The sequence below is a fragment of the Dermacentor variabilis genome, chromosome 8 (genome assembly GCF_050947875.1).
Source record: "Dermacentor variabilis isolate Ectoservices chromosome 8, ASM5094787v1, whole genome shotgun sequence".
Classification (NCBI taxonomy): domain Eukaryota; kingdom Metazoa; phylum Arthropoda; class Arachnida; order Ixodida; family Ixodidae; genus Dermacentor; species Dermacentor variabilis.
The window spans coordinates 42,207,598-42,224,248 of NC_134575.1; the positions used below are offsets into that span (position 1 = coordinate 42,207,598).

The 16,651-nt window shown below is 45.5% G+C and overlaps 1 protein-coding gene across 1 annotated transcript in view; it reads left to right on the forward strand.

Moving 5' to 3' along the window:
- LOC142590140 (testis-expressed protein 2) overlaps positions 1-16,651 on the forward strand; it is a 42,868-nt gene that overhangs the window by 5,816 nt on the left and 20,401 nt on the right. The window contains exons 2-6 of the mRNA XM_075702024.1: positions 4,776-4,992; positions 7,479-7,755; positions 11,343-11,767; positions 14,815-15,265; positions 16,223-16,467. Coding sequence (XP_075558139.1) covers positions 4,808-4,992; positions 7,479-7,755; positions 11,343-11,767; positions 14,815-15,265; positions 16,223-16,467 — 1,583 coding nt within the window. The 5' untranslated portion in view covers positions 4,776-4,807. The remainder of the gene's footprint in view (positions 1-4,775; positions 4,993-7,478; positions 7,756-11,342; positions 11,768-14,814; positions 15,266-16,222; positions 16,468-16,651) is intronic.

Below are 16,651 nucleotides of genomic sequence, written 5' to 3' on the forward strand. Positions count from 1 at the left end.
TCAGCATCCTATCGGTTGCAAAAAATAAAAAATGGATTTGTGACTTTTGCAACATAGCAGTCGGTAATAGATAGTTTTAGCATGTCCACATGTGTAATTACCGTCCATAGAATGCTGGATTACCATGGGCATAAATGCGAGCCGGCTGGGTTGGTGGTGCCGTGTCGTGGCGCAGAGCTTAACCAGAGACGTGATGAGTCATGATTGCAGTAACCGACCATACTCTGTTTACCTCCTGGTATAAAGCTTCTGCAGCGTTACAATCGACAACATGCGGCCCCTTTTGCATTACATATATTGCTTTGGCGGGAACACCCATGTGACACAAAAACGCTTTACCTGTTGTTGGACAAACCGTCTCAAGACGTTGCTATCGACGTTGTTGCTGCTGTCCATGATTACCATAACCCTGCATTATCGTAAAGAGTGGAAAAGCTGGAACATTCTAATGAGAACGTACTTGAATCTGAGTAGGAATCTAAGGACAAATCTTAGTTGGATATGCTGTATTCTCCCTAGTCGCTAAGCACACTCTGAATTTAGGACAAAGCTTTACCTCATGAGCTCATATCTAATGCGTGGGAATATGGAGAAACCGTTTTTCTCAGGGCCACTGCACAGATGTTGGTGAGGCTTGTCGCATTTGAATGTAAATGGTTAAATTTATCGACTATGGGACACAGATTTTTCTCTGTTTAGGCTATCAGTGTTCTTACAGAAATTGCTGAAAATAAAGAACTCTAAAAAAAATTTACATGTAAACTCAGAAGTAAGGAAAACGATGTCACACTTTTGCAAACTACATGCTGAGATCTAAAAAGACAAATGTTGATCTGTGAAACATTGATCTAAAGTATACAACTAATTTGTAAGAAGGGTTCTTGCAAAACCCTTGTGAACATGTTAACAATTTCACGCTTTATTTCATTTCACTAATTCATTTATCACATTTGCTTTTGGTGCAGCGTTACTCTCGCAAACTTTGTGGTTCACTTTATTTGAAGCAGGCAGATTGTTGGCAATTTCTGTAAAAGACCGAACAGAAGAATGAACAAAAGTTCTTTCTGAAGAAGGGTAAAAAGAAGGACACCGACCACTGAATGAATACAAGAAAAGACGTTTCGGCTCCCCTGACGGGAGCCTTGTTCACAATGAAATTTCATTGTGAACAAGGCTCCCGTCAGGGGAGCCGAAACGTCTTTTCTTGTATTCATTCAGTGGTCGGTGTCCTTCTTTTTACCCTTCTTCATGATGCCTCCCGACCAGACGGGCTTCCGTCAAAACCTCGACTTCAAAAGTTCTTTCTATGTGTTATCTATGTTAATTTGTTCGACCTACTTCAAATTTAGGCACTCTTTTCTATTTCACTGCGAGTATAAAAATAAAAGGATGTGCTTACATTTAGTTAAGTGCAGGACATTCTGTTGCATGTCTGGCAAACCGACTGCGCATTCAGTAGAGGTAGTCTTATCACGTGCTGCATTCAGTGTAACTTTTGGTTGTGCCTTAGATACACTTGCAGCATGCTACTATAGAAGACCAGGCTTATTGATTTTCGGGAAGTTCCTTTTGCGAACCTTTATCGGCGTTTAAGTTCCACACCGGTTGGCGCATTGATTGCATAGGTAGAAAGTGACAACCATTGGCTAGGCGTACAGCACGGGGGTACTTGACACACATTTGCATGTGATCTGTAATTCTTTTCGCAGTTTGGTTTTTTTCTTGTTCTGTTTTTTTTATTTATGCTTTATAATTGGCCGCTTGGCAAGCAAGGCGTGGCAGGTTATAAAAATGTGCACATCAGCAATTTTTGTGTATACACAGCGCACAAAAGTACTACTGCAAATAAAAAAAAGAAAGCAGCCATGAATGCCACAATAAATATGAGCTGTCCACCAGCAGTTTAAACAGAAAGAGAACGTGTACTCATACCTGCCAAATTTTACAAATTTTTTAAATTCTCGTGTTTTAAGTATTCTTGAGCTTGTTCATGATTGTTATATAGGGATGCCAGTAATTTTTAAAGTTCTTTTGTTTGTGACTGCTTTGCACGAAAGGGATTTAAGAAGGATACAAACAACTGCTGCCGAGTTTCTCAGAACCTGGTCTTTTTTTGGAACCACTCAATCATTTTGACATACCTGAAATGCAGCCACTTATTCCCTAGAAACAATGACTGCAACTAGAATTTCAGCCACCATTGCATGAATAAATACTCCGTAAAATTTTTTATAAACAGTTAGCACCTTGAGTATTAATAAAACAAGCTTTCTTTTTACAATGTTTATCAAATTTTAGTGTTTCACAACTTCGACTGTCGTAAATTTCAAAAGTTAAGGTTGGCTGGTCTGATGAAATGTCAAAGTACTATGAACAAAACCAAATAGATAAAACCAAGTTTGCACGCATATAAAAAGGTGCAAACTACTGGATGGATAATAAATAAGTGCCACATCAGTACAGACAAAAAAGAAAAAGGAAGGCAAATAACACCATGGTGATAAATTCAGCACTAGATTTTCCCGTGTCAATGACATATCAGTTGGTTCTCACCAAAGCAGATCATACCTAGTTACCTATCGAAGATGTGCATTCAGAACTGATAGAAATGAATTCACCGACACTTCAGCCATGTCGCATGACTGAACATTTCGTTCGGCAGCAGCACTATCGCTGCTTTCGCTCGGGCGTGCCAAAATGAGAAAATGGAGGGCTTAATTGGCATCTCTTAAAAAGAAACTCGTATACTTAATGAACTACTGGAGAGTAGAATAAAATTAGGCAGTGAATAAGGTACAGAGAAAGGAGCTGAATGCATGGGGAAGAGAACAAACTTCATCGTAAGTGGTTGTACATCTGCATGTGCGAGTGTATGCGTGTACAGGGTTACGCGAGACGCCATGGTAGCCCGCCATCAGGGCATCTTGTATTTACGCGATGACGGTTTATGTTGGGTGCTCGACAGTAACGCCTAGCACATCGGAGACGTCATCAGAGACTGTACCTCGAACATCAGCCCATCGCCTCAGATTTTCCAGTATGCTCCCCGCTTCCAGTGGAACCGCTTACCTGAGAGTTCATCTCAAGGGGCCGCGCATACTTGTTAACGCATCACAGCGGGTGAGGGGTAATGGCAGTCTTCATTTCAGTTCTGCTATCAGAAACAGCTATTTTTGCTAGGTTTAATTTCAGGAGGTTTTCATATGCACCACGCATGCGCACGACAGAGGCATGAACTTGTAGATGCAAAATAATGCATTTCTATGTGACACCAAAAGAACAGATTGTAAACATGCAAAAGATACCCATTTAAGCCTCTCTGTACTTCCCCTTTAGTGTGCATTTGCCGCATTGCCAAGCCTAAATATTCTTGAAAATTTATTCGGATGAGAAATGCGTTGGTCTTGCCATGCTCTGAGCACATATGCACCTGTCCTATTGGTGCCATAATGCCCATAAACCTTGCCTTTTTTTTTTTCTCTCCCATAATGTGAACAAATTAAATAAAAAAACAAGCTAAGCCTAACTAGAGTACAGTTTTGGCTTGTAGGCTTAGATTGTGGCATATACCGGCTTTGGTGAACGGATACATGCCTTGGAAAAGCTACACTGTCAAGTTGCCAGTCTTAAAATGCTGTAACATGTTGAATTAGGCTGGTTGGTTGACATTACTGAACTTGAAGGAAACAGCATGCACATAGGAACAGGACAGATACGAGAGGAGACAAACACAACATTGACTAACAGATTTTTATTGCCTGTCATTGTCAGTATATACTAAAAGTGTAATCAGTGCAAGGCAACAAACTAACAGGGGCATAAGAGGAGACTGTTAACATGGTTTCACTGCAGTGTAGCAGTAGTGAAGCCATGTTGACAAAGTTCTCGCCACTTTTATGGATGGCTGCGGCTTTGAAAATTTCACATTAACATTGTTCAAGCATGGGTTTATTACATATTTTGCAGTGCTCGGCCAGATGGCTGCTAACCAAACCTTTTTGCATGCACACATACTTGCGACTTGTGAAGTCTGTCATTAATACATCAGCCCGTTTTGCTGATGTAGCAACGCTTGCAGGAAAATGGTGTTAGGTAGATCACAGCACTACAGCTTTTGACGAATTGGTGCACGTAATTATTTTTCTTTGCAGCATGGTTTTGCACCTTCTATGTTGACCCTCTTGCAAGGGCTGGAAAGCTTGTTGCATGAATTTAAGATGATTCATACTTTAGCTTCTTGTACCACTTTTTTCCAGTTAAACGAGACCTTGTGAATATAAGGAATGATGGTAGTGCCCAATTTTATGCTGATCCTTTTCTTTCATTTCGCTTTTTGGAGATTTTAAGGATACCAGCAAATTCTCAGCAACACTGGACAGCAATCTTAATGAGAAACCTGCCGGAATCTTGGTTCTGGCTCATGAAATCCCAGAATTTGGTTTAATTTTTTTTAAGGCAGTCTAGATCAGAATGTCGAGACCAGCTACCTGGTGGTTACATTGTATTCTAGCCAATAGGCCACAGAAAAGATGGTGTGTGGGAGTGCATTTTCGCTACAGTGCTTTTTAGGGGGGTCACTATACTCTTGTGACAAATTGACGTGTTAAGAAGACTCGGTTAAATGCATAGTTTGACAGATCAGCGCATTCAAATTGAGTCGTCCAGTGGCAGTTGTGACAGTGTACAAGGGTTTCGTGCAGGGGGGACATTGTGTGGTGGGACGCTTACTGCGGCAGAGCAAACCTGGTGCAACACTGCTCTTGTCTGACGTGCAGTGTTGTGTGCCGGCGCCCAGCAGAGAGCAGCCATGGCGCACCGGTTGAGCCTGTCCAAGCTGACGGGCAAGCAGGCGACATCGCCGCCCATGCCCGTCATGTCCTTCCGCTACAATCCGTGCGACGAGGACATCCAGGAGCTGCAGCCCATTGGCTCTTCTTCCAAGGACACTGGCGGCACCCAGCAGCAGCAGCAGCAGCAGACCCAGTCCAGCAGGTATGTTGCCATGCATTGAACACACTTCTTCTCGGCCCCTATGTTCATTTATGTAGCCGCTAAGTTACTAAAACTTGCAATGCCAAGATTGGGGTGGGACAGTGGTGAAATGGATTTGGCACAAGTGCATGCAAGAAGTTGTCAAAGGGATAAATTCATTTCTTCAGCTCTCTGTCCTTGTCATTCTCGCCTCTCGGGAATTTGCCTTCACTGACACATGCTTTAATCACTTGATTACAAGTTCATGTAGCTATAGTAAACATTTACTTCAATGTAAACTTATCCATAGTAAACTACTATGCTGTACTACTGCTACCAGCTCTATACTATGCTGTTATATTGTATACTAGTAATAATATGTTCTATTACACTACTTCACGATGAATTACCAACTCGCCTAAGTTCACACCCTGTCATCTAGCTCTGTTTGGTTGTCTTGGTGCTTTTTCCACAATATGCACAGATGCTTATGGGCAGATGAGATGCATAAGATATATCTACAGAATATTTAGCAGCTGACGAGGTGGTGGGTAGGCCGAAAAATTCATGAATGGTATAGTCGGGTCCAGCTTCAACATCTTCTTTGTCAGCAGTAGGACAACATTTTCCATAAATCTTTCAGTAAGTGTCAGTTGGAAGCACAGCTTTGCTTGCTTTACGAGTCCTTTTCACTGCTGTTTTGTCCTAAGCACGCTGTTCTGCAAGGTCTTTACAAAGGAATTATCAGCTTGCATAAAACCACACCTAGTTGGTTGCGCCTTAGCAAATGAAAGCAAAACGCAAAAGAAAGACTAGAACATTTTGAAAGTACACAGACGCGCACTAACTCCCACATGATCTGCGCAAATTAATCTGGCCAATGTAAATTGCAATAGTGTCGTACTAATTCTTGCTTATATCATGGCAAGAACACATGCATTGAGGAGATGTCTTACCTACGTCACAATATGTATATTGCGGCACGTTTAAAGACTCATTTCCAGTTTTTCAATCGCAACAGATTGAAATCTCTAGACTCGTTCCTCGGTTGAGGAGTGCACTTGGCAGCTGCCACCCACACCACAGACAGCACCTACTCGTTAATCACCCAGTACTTTCAGGTTAGCAAGTATGTTGGATTGTCACTTACGTTGCAACAGAAAACCAGCAAATTTCAGGTGGAAGGGTCCCTGAGTTTGTTGACAGAAGATACCGTACCATTAAACAAATACAAAAAAAAAGTCCTGCTGAACCAACTGGCTGGTTGGTAATTGAGGCAGTCTTCAGCAACTTCTTTTTTGGTGAAGCTATGGGGCTCCCTGTAGTGTTGCCAAGGGTCTCTGCATGATGCCTCTTTATTGCCACACTAGAGTTCATCCCTGCAAGAATCAGGAAAAGTCTGCTGAGTGAGTGGCTTTAGTAATGCTCCAGAGGTAGTGGGTCTATTGTACTACCTTAGTGGGTCTATTGTACTACCTTGCATATGTCAAAAACTCTTACAATGTGTTGCGTGCATTTAAAGGAGTGATAAATGACAGAGACGTTTGAGCATTCAGCTTCTCAATGCACTGATCAGCATACTCCTTGCCTTTCACTCACCTGGCCACTATGACGAAGAGTTGTTGTAAAAATGTTTTTTTACGATTCCCTTATTCAATGGCAGAGAAGTAAAAGGAACAAAGCAAACGGTTATACATATTTAATGAATGTGGGAATTGATGCTTCCAGAAAATGGGAAGGTCACCGTTGCGCTTCTGCCAAAATTGGTGCTTTGGAGCATTAATATATTCATTCAATTCACTTTCTGATTCAGTCTCTATAGTGGACAGATATTATTACAACATAGTCTTCCAGTTTATTCACCATAAAGCATGGCAGGTACTTGCAGGTCAGAAGAGGGAACGAAACCCACCGTGGTTGCTCAGTGGCTATGGTGTTGGGCTGCTGAGCACGAGGTCGCAGGACCGAATCCCGGCCATGGCGGCTGCATTTCGATGGGGGTGAAATGTGAAAACACCCACATATTTAGATTTAGCTGCACATTAAAGAATCCCAGGTGGCCAAAGTTTCCAGAGTCCTCTACTGTGGCTTACCTCATAATCTGAAAGTGGTTTTGGCGCGTCAAACTCCATAATTCAATTTTTCTTTCTTTAGAAGAGCGAACCAATAAATGACAACGTTGGCCAGCATTCTGCCAACATTGCCAGTCGAAACTGAACGGGAGCAAGCCTACATTCATTAATTGACGCCAAAGTGTGAACTGATGGTGCAGCATCTGCATTGTGCGTTTTCTCACTTCATATTTTCACGTTTCTTTGATAAGTGTACTACTATCTTCATAAATTCAAATGCGAACATTTCCTTAACTGCTTCAATGTGTTGGCTACTGAGAAATTACATGTTGCGCTTCCGTGTAATTATCCGTAACAGGCATTCTGATAGGTTATTTCCTGTTCTCGTCTCAGTTTGTGCTTGTTGTGCATTATCTTCCCTGTGTTTAAAAAAAGCTGCAGCAGCTCCATTCCGGGAACATCGACTCAGGCCGCGGAGCGCTCCGCTGCCAGCACGAGCTCCCGGGACTCCTCCGTGGAAAGGAGGCACTCCACTGGTCCAGTTCCCGAAAGGCGAGCGACAAGCGCGCCGGACCTAGACGTCCTGGACCACCCGCTCGCAAATATCGAGAGGGAACCCTCACCCGAGCCCCCTGAAATCTCGAGTGGGGCTGGCACAGCAGCGCACGTGTCTGAGGTTGCATCGCCAGTGGAACCAGAGCCCGCCAAAGTGGTGAGTTGTAAGGGTCGTTTAGCGAAGTAAGTTGTTTTGACCTAGAAGGACTGAAAGTAGAGCATGTTCGCAGGGATTGGTGTTGCTTAGAGGCAGGCATGCAGGCTTGGACACCAGAAGGAACGAAAGGCTACAGCATGTGTGTGTGTGCGTGCGTGCGTGTGTGTGTGTGTGTGTGTGTGTGTGTGTGTGTGTGTGTGTGTGTGTGTGTGTGTGTGTGTGTGTGTGTGTGTGTGTGTGTGTGTGTGTGTGTGTGTGTGTGTGTGTGTGTGTGTGTGTGTGTGTGTGTGTGTGTGTGTGTGTGTGTGTGAGCACTCACACAGGTGCCAATTAATTCTGTCCACTGAATATGTAGTTTGACCACATTTCTTGCATCTTAATCACAAAACGCGTACAACTGTAGGAGAGATTAGGACTTCACAATTATTCAGGGAGTTTTTATCATGTTTACTAAATGTGGACTCTGTGCAAGAACTCTCTACAGTAAGGTCCGACCTGAGAATGTCAACTGCTTCACGTCTAGCATGCTTTGAATGCACCTGTCCAACCAGTTGAGAAGTGTGCCCAATGTAAAAACATTGTGAAAAACAGTGAAAGACGGTACACGATGGCATCCTGACCCCGAGAGCAAACACCTAGCTGTCCTACTTTCAAACTCTATTTTAATAAAAGGCTTTACACATAATTTTCAAACTTGAAGAACAGGTCAAATCGTAAGTGTTTTGAGATGTGCACGACGCATAGTAGGCATCAATATTTTCATCAGTGCTCTTGCTTTTGATGCAATATCTTGGCTCACACATTTGTGGACACACGTTTTCTGCCTGAAGGGGTTAAGCAACATGTTGGATTATTTGGTTCATAGCTGTCAATGCATTAGTGGCGCAGAAGGTAAGTGGAAGAAAGATATTTTTATCCATCTCTTCTTTCCTACACTTGCCTTTCGTGCCAAAAACGTCGACAGTTAGTTGCTTTGCTGTTCGGGGCGTGCTGACCGCGTCAAGGCGTGCCTGGATTACTGAATGCATCGTTGTTGCTTTCGTCACAGCAAATGGTGCGGATTATCCTTTTGTTTGACTGCCTGCATTAAGGAGTGCAAGTTTTGATTTGCACCACAGTGCTCAGTATTGCAACCCTGAAGTTCTATTTTCTACTGAACCATTTCATTTTTTAAAATTCTGTTAGCCTTTTTAATTGGCTCGGCTCTCGCCGTGCTGCTGTTTCACTTGCATTGGCCACTTCGTGTGAGACATGATCAGAAAGAAAATGAAATTGAACATACAAAATGCATTGCCTCTTTTTTTTTGTGAAAGTGATGCTGAAGAAACTGGTCAGAGGTTTTGTACACTATATGCGCATCCTGGGAAAACGATTGAGGAAGCTGTTGGTAATCAGTCAGTGTTCTGCTTTCTTAAAGGGACACTAAAGGCAAATATTAAGTCAAGCTAAAGTGATAGATTAGTGCTCGAGAATCTCTAAAGCATCAATATTATCACAAACAGAGCCTTAATGATCGAGAAATTGAGGTAAATGCAGGACATGATTAGACTTCCCCGGGACATTCAAGTACTTGCCCGATGATGAAAGCACTCCTCAGTTAAATTTTGTCACTAGTACTCAACCACTCATTGCTACAAACATTCTTGTGTGGTACTATAAGACGATATAAAATGCTTCTTCTCCCATTCTATTTCATTTTTTAAAAAAATAACTAATTGAAATTACCCTTGACAACGACGCAGGCAGTCGAAAGGTTTCGTTTTTGCTCAACTCTGCGCCGCCCACAATTTCGCGTTTCAGTAGTTTCGTTACCGCGTAATGCTGCGCTGGTTTTGCTGGCTCGCGAAACTCAAACTGCAAGTAACTGAGTATTCAACTTCCGTGTGATGTCGTGGGATGCCCCAATGGTCTACGCCACTTGACCAAAAAGCAGCCGCAGCGGCGAATCCGCCGCTCTGTCTTGGCTCGGTAGCGCCATCTGTCAGGTGCCGTTTTACTCACCCACGGCACCGAAAGGTGGTGAAGGCGTATGCAATGTCACCACTTCCCCATTGGTGTGGCAGGAGATTTGAATTTCAAGAAAGGCGTTCAGACCCTTCAGTTGCAATTTTCTTCTAAGCTAAGTCTTTTCTTGGCACGAGAAAAGTGTTGCGAGGTTTCTAGAATGGTATTTAAACAGTACACGTCAACTTAGTATTTGCCTTTACTGTCCCCTTAAGGAGACTCTAAAAAGAAGTAATTTAAGCTGTATTAACGAATTACCGTTTAACAGCGCCAGAAACATCGCTCCTTTTGCACAAAAGTTCTTGGTAAGCCAGAAAAGAGGTGCAATATATTGGTGGCAATGATGCCTCAAAAGTCCTGCACCAGCCTGCCAGGGCATCGAGAAATTTGATGTTGTCTGCTTGGGCATAGTTAATTTAATTGATGTGTAAAGATGGACTACACTTGGGGGGGGGGGGGGATGCTATCTCACGGGAGTACTGACCACCGTGGGTCCAGGCTTAGCAAGCCACAAAGCCGTGTCAGCCGTCACCTCGCATACTCTAATGCACCACTGTGCGCGCACTCAAGCCGCAGAAGGGGGCTACCAAGCACTGTGAACGCATGAGAACACAGTATTGCCCTGAGTTAGTGGAAACCGTTTGTCTCGGGCAGCACCCAATACAGCACAAACCTCAGTTCCTGGCCGGCCTTGAAACGAAAGGGCTACTGCGTCAAGGACAAAAAAAAGACAGGGATGCCATTAGCACATCGCTGTGAAAGAATGGCTCCCCACAACAATCCACTAGGAAAAGTCCCCGCAGCTACACTGCTTGCTCTCGGGATAACCAGTGGAACCACTCGCGAGAACTCGGGCAACATCTGTCGGCTTAGGCCTCCGATAAGTGTAGCTCGGTGCAGTACAACCACGCACAGACACTAGGCACTGCTCTTCAGCTTAGCGTTCAGAAACACCCCAAGACAAGGCATGCATTCGCCATAGGTGCAAAGGCACCGTAGAGGAGCTCAAGTCCGAGACCCTAACAAAGGGGCTGGCAGACAGTAGGAAAACGTGTACTTACCGGGCGCTGTCCGGTGGAGGTCTCCTTCGCACTCGCTGTGCTGGCAGCGGCGACCGTCACGAGTGAAAAGGCTGAGGCGTAAGGACAGCAGAACAGGTGAAAGGCCAGCACAAAGGTGCCAGGGTGCATTTCAATTTCTACGCGTTGTAATCTAGAAAAAGCCAATGATTGAACTTCGAAAGTTTCAAAAACACTTACTGAGCTGCAATGGCCCAAGTTCAAAAAAAAAGATACTTTGATCTCAGTAATGTCGCAATAACGTATCGATGTTGGTGCATGAAATTAAAAATAATTGAGGTTTGACTCATTTTCTTTTGTAGTAACCAACCTATTACCGTGAAATTAGTGCAGATATTTAAAAGAATGCTTTATCAGTCTAAGTATACATAATATTGATGGTTGGGAGCACTCCGTGAATCGTTAGATTGAGCAGTTTCCCTGAGCAGGCCTGCTCTTTATATGGAAAAACAATATCAAAATCGTACCCCTCCCCCATTCATTCATTTGCTCCTTGGTGCCCAGGAGTCATCGCCAGTCAAGGACTCTGTGAAGGACTACCTTTCCAAGTTCAGCAAGAAGGCCTCCCTGTCGCATTCCGTGGCCGAGGCCAACTTGCCAACATCGCCTAGCGGGACTGCCAACACCACTGCCGCTGGCCCCAGTGAAGGCACGGACGGCTGGTTCATGGGCCTCAAGGGGCGCCTCACCAAGCGGCTGGAAGAGAAGCGGCACGGCACGCGGCTGCTACGCCGAGACGATGACTCGAAGTCGGCAGCCGTTACAAGCGACACCGCTGGAACGACGGCCGGCACCACCACCGCCTCCTCTATTGTGCTCCATGACGACGAGACAGCGTCGGCCCGCACCACGGGACACACACTAGACGAGTGCAAGGAGGCGACAGAGAAGGGCGAAGACACGGGCACGACAAAGACGGGCAGTACCAGGTGAAGCACTGCCTGTTCTCTACTTTACGGCTCATTGTCTAGCACTTCTTAGCCTTTTTTTTTTAAAATCAAAATTTCTTTGCCTTTTCTCCGGGGTTTGGCGTTTGGCATTGTTTCCTGACCGGATATATTCGTGAATATATGTAAGCAACAAGGGGCACTGTTTATATGCTGGCGGCTGTCTTGCCAAGTAGACGACTTGGATCACTGTGCATACGCCACTTGGTAATATGCCCATTCTTGGTCAGTCGCACAGAATGAGTGTGCCACTGAGACACAAGGGGTATGCAGCATTAAAGGGGCCTTGAACCACTTATTAGAAATGCATTTGAAGTTAAAATGGACTATTTCAGAAATACTCTGCCACAAGCAGTACTTCAATACGTTCAGCAGAAGCGAAGATATTGGCAATCAAAGGTCGCCTACGACCCCTCCCCCCCTTTCGCGATGCTCCTGCTCCTTCTTCAATACCTTGCATTGTGAAGGCTATGGCAGAGTGGGGCCTACCCACAACACTCCACCTAATGAATGTCACTGTGGCGCACAGTTCAAATATTATTGTGGATCTCTACATAGATGCCACTATTTCTGATTTTGGTGCTTACAACATGCTAAACGTGGTGGTAGTGCTCTCAGCGAGCAGACTCGTCACGGCATCCCGAGGCGGCTGTGGTGCCTACACTACGTAGCGGACTGCAGCTACGTGCAACTGTAGCGTGTATGCGCGGCGTTTGCTTTGTGCACGACAGTGCTCGAGTGTGTGCTCGCACTCATATGGTCAAGTCTTGCCCCGTTAGGTGGTGCGAACCGACTTTGTCTTACGCTGACTCGACTGACGGATAGTAGGCACATCCAACATGCATCTTGAAGCACTGTCAATAGCTCAAATGAAGTGAATTCTGCCAAGACATCTAGCCAGGTTGGCCAGGAGTGATCACGTGCTGGCAAGCGTGTGTAGGGTCTGACTTTTGAGAGGCTAGTAGAGTGTTCAGAATTAGTCAAAATTAGCGAGACCCAATGGCTAGGACATTGATAAGCAGGGTGGTCAAAGTTGAATTTCTACGCGGGCGGCCGTGGTCAAGCGTAAGCAGACGGTAGTCTGCTCCTTCCGGAAGTGTGTAATTATTATTGAAATTTTAAAGCAGATTTTTGCTTACTTCAGCCTATTTATTAAACTGCATCAATAAATGTACAAAGTAAGAGTAGGAAGAAGCAGACTGGTCCAAACACCCTTCTTATGACATGAGCTATTGGCCAGTAGCAGCCACGTATGGGCATCTGCTATATGACGAAATACGGCAGTCCGAAAATAGTGAGAACACTTCCATTGAGAAGCATGTTTCACAAAAAGGTTGCTTCATGCTCTGCCTAAGAGTTCCACATGCTGCACATGACTGCAAAATTTGGCCGAGATGTTCATAGCAGTGTATGCACTCCTTGGACTGTGTTTCTTGCACTCTGCACAAGGGGTGGCTCAAGACCCTTTCAAATGTACTTGGATATGTGTGGTAGTTCTGTGTGCATACACTTGGCAGGCATTGCGCACCGCTATTGCCCCCGTGACACAAACGGCTAACAGCAATAGGCGAAGACAGTGTGCCATATGGACTCGCGTAAGGGGTCACACCCCCAACTTAGCAGCCCAAAATTTAGAAAAAAACATTCCTTCGGAGAAGCAATCGAATTAGGTGTCCCGATGCGCCGCGCACACATCGGTGAATTTTCGCACGCTGCGTACTTCCGCGTACTGCTACTAGATGGCGAGAGCTGAGCGTTGACCTCTGGTGCAATGGTTCGTCCGGGGATCCTGGGCGTGCTGTAGTTGCTGGCTGCACCGGCACCATTTTGACCAAAAGGCTGTCCTGTGTAAAGGCCACAGCTTGTCAAAATCGTGAAAAAAGAAAAAAGTGCGGCCCTTGCATGAGTCTATACGGTACTTGTGTCCCATACGGCTGCTGCAAACTCAAGCAAGCTTTGCGTCATTCCAGCAGTGCGTTAGATCCGGGGGTTTCTTACGAAAAAGAATGTGGTGCAGCATGCTGTATGCTCCGAAAATACCATGAGGACATACGCTGTGCCACTCCCAGCACCGCCAGCAAGGGGCTGGTGTAACTTCACAATCGGGCACACTCTGGGCCGGCTCTGTTTTTTTTTTAACTCAAGCAGCAATGAGACGAAACCAAAGGGCTGTGTTCAGCACTTTGCGCTTCCTGTTCTTCCTTCCATGCCATTTCTGTTTCAGTTTTAGCTTGTGACGTCTTGAGCTTTGGAATCGCAAGTGCACTGATGATTATAGTGGGTCTGAGTTCCAGGTAACTGTAGTTATCCAGTGGCCAAACACGTCTGCAATGCACTTTCGGTGTAGCAGCACCCTGTTCCGGTGCACTCATTTCATGTTCCATGGTAAGCACAGCTTGCTTGTGCCTTGTTTCTGTAGACCCATACCTGTGCAGCTAACCAAAATATGTGGCCCACATTTAAGCGCCGGTCAAATCACGTGCAGACTATTTTGCCTCTGACAGAGCTTACGTTCTGGCATTGTGTTTCGCATAGTTGAACAATGTATAGTAAAACATCGTTATAACGAAGTTGAAGCGGCAGTTAAAATTACTTTGTTGTATACATTAATTTGTTGTATCCATTATCGCATGTACTGTTACATGAATCTCAATGAGGATTTCAAAGGGAATTTCACTTACTTTGCTATATCCATTATTTCGTTATATCCCGTTTCATTATAACGAGGTTTTACTGTATAGCAGAAAGGCATCGTTGTGCAGCTTTTCAATAAATAGCAGAGCAAAATAGCATTTTTTAACTACGAACAACAACAACCAACTTTATCTGCTTACTTGTGGACATTGTGTCACAGCTTTACAAAGGCAAGACAATGCAACCTGCTTCTTTCGATTGTGCTTGCATATTTGTTTGGCAAGAAATGACATCCTCGCAAAACCTAAAACCCGGAAAAAAAAAATTCTGGTAGTCTCTGTTCAAAGGCTCACCGAAGAAGCGATAGCTCACAAAGTACTTTTTACTCCCAACAGGGCCACCGTACAATTTGCAACCACTGGCGGCGACGAGGGCCCCGACCCCGACCTCACGTCGTGGGAGTTTGTCGAGCAGCCTGAGAGGCCCCTTAAGCAGCCCGTCCAGGCCCAGCCGCTCGCGGCCTCTCATGACTTCTCGGCCGCATTTCGCGGCTCGCAGACGCCGAACCTCACCGCGCTCGTGCACGCCATGATGAAGACCAATTCGTTCCTCATAGCAGGCGTCATCGGGCTGTTGGCCATGGTGCTGCCCATGCCGTCGTTCTCGAGCGGCCTCGTCGTCGGCTGCGTCGTGTCCTTCTTCACCTTCGGCTTCCTGTGGTACCTGCTGGTGCCGACGCAGGAGCGGTTCCCCTTCGAGGTGCCCGACTATGCCAGGATGCCGCCGCTGAAGGTGCCGCGGTACCCTATGGGCGACTCGAGTCGCCTGGACGCCAACTCGTACGAGGTGGGTGCCTCCCGTTCGTTGCCATCGTGCTGCAGCTCTCGTTTGTGCTGCAGGTTCGACAGTGGTCGTCACTTATTGCGAAAGACAAAATTGGGATACCACTTTATTGACCGATCACTGTTTTGTGCGAAAAACTATAGCCAGTGTTTTTGCCACCCGTAGTGGTGACGTGCTCGGGCTGGGCAGCCGGTTCATTGCCATTGTGCTGGTCATTAATGTCGTCATTATGCAGGTTTATATATATATATATACTCTAGTTCAAGAAACCTGCCATTTATGAGACAACCAGTGTCCGGAAAGTGATGGGCAGCAAGGTGTAGTGCCGCATGGTTGTTCGATTTCTGTGTAAACCTGTGTATCTGCTTATTGTAATTTTGATGTTTTTATCATCTTTATGACCGCTTTCAAATTAGACAGCAGTATATGCGAAGTTCCTCTATTTCTTAGCGTACCGCGGCCCTACTTTTTGATAGCATGGACTTTGGCTGTGACACACCTTCCAGCTGGATTATTATGGTCCATTCTCATTAATGTTGACTGTATTCGATGCATTATGTGCTGTTAGACCTATAGGAAGTTGGTGCGTTAAGTATTCTGGGCGGGGCCCTAGTGCTCGGACCACATTACAATGACAGACGGGCACGACACTAATAACTTTCTGGTCATTTCAGTGTGAGAACTGCCTGTGCTGCTGAACAACCCAATGATACAAAGCGTATCACAGCCAACTTCAGCGTCTTCAGCACTTTTGCTATTGATTTGTGACATGGGAAGAGAGAGAGAGAAAACATTTATTGGATCATCGAGGTCGTTGCTCTTGAGCTCGAGTGGGTGGTGTCCTCATTCCAGGACTCCACTGGCCATGGCTGCTCGATGTACTTGCTAGACTAGAGCTTCTTGTCCCACCAGGGAACAAACTTGGAGGGTTCATGTGATCTTTCTCGATTCCCCTTGCAGGGTTGGATGTCCCAGCTGCCCTTTGAGAGCGAGTATCACATCGAGACGCACCACATGAACAACACTCAGTCGGTGCACCTGGTGCTGACCGGGAACATGCTGCGGCTGCGCTGGCCGAAGCACCCAGTGCCGCGCCGAGCCATGTGGAACGAGAAGCGCCCAGAGCCCGTGTTTGTCAGTCAGCGGCACTTCAGCCTCACCGATGCCAAGGTCATGCTGCTTCCAGAGAAACTGGCACGGGACAGGTGAGCATTTGATGGTGGCACTGGCCTTTTTTGGCAGTGTCAGTATCAGTTTTTTTCGCAGTAGCGTAGGATTTTCGTAGATCTGGCACACACCGTATTTGCGTAAATGTAGGCCGATGCTTTTCAGGGGAAGTGACGCACAAACTTGGGGGGTCATCTGGATAGAAGGATGCGGCTTGGCCAC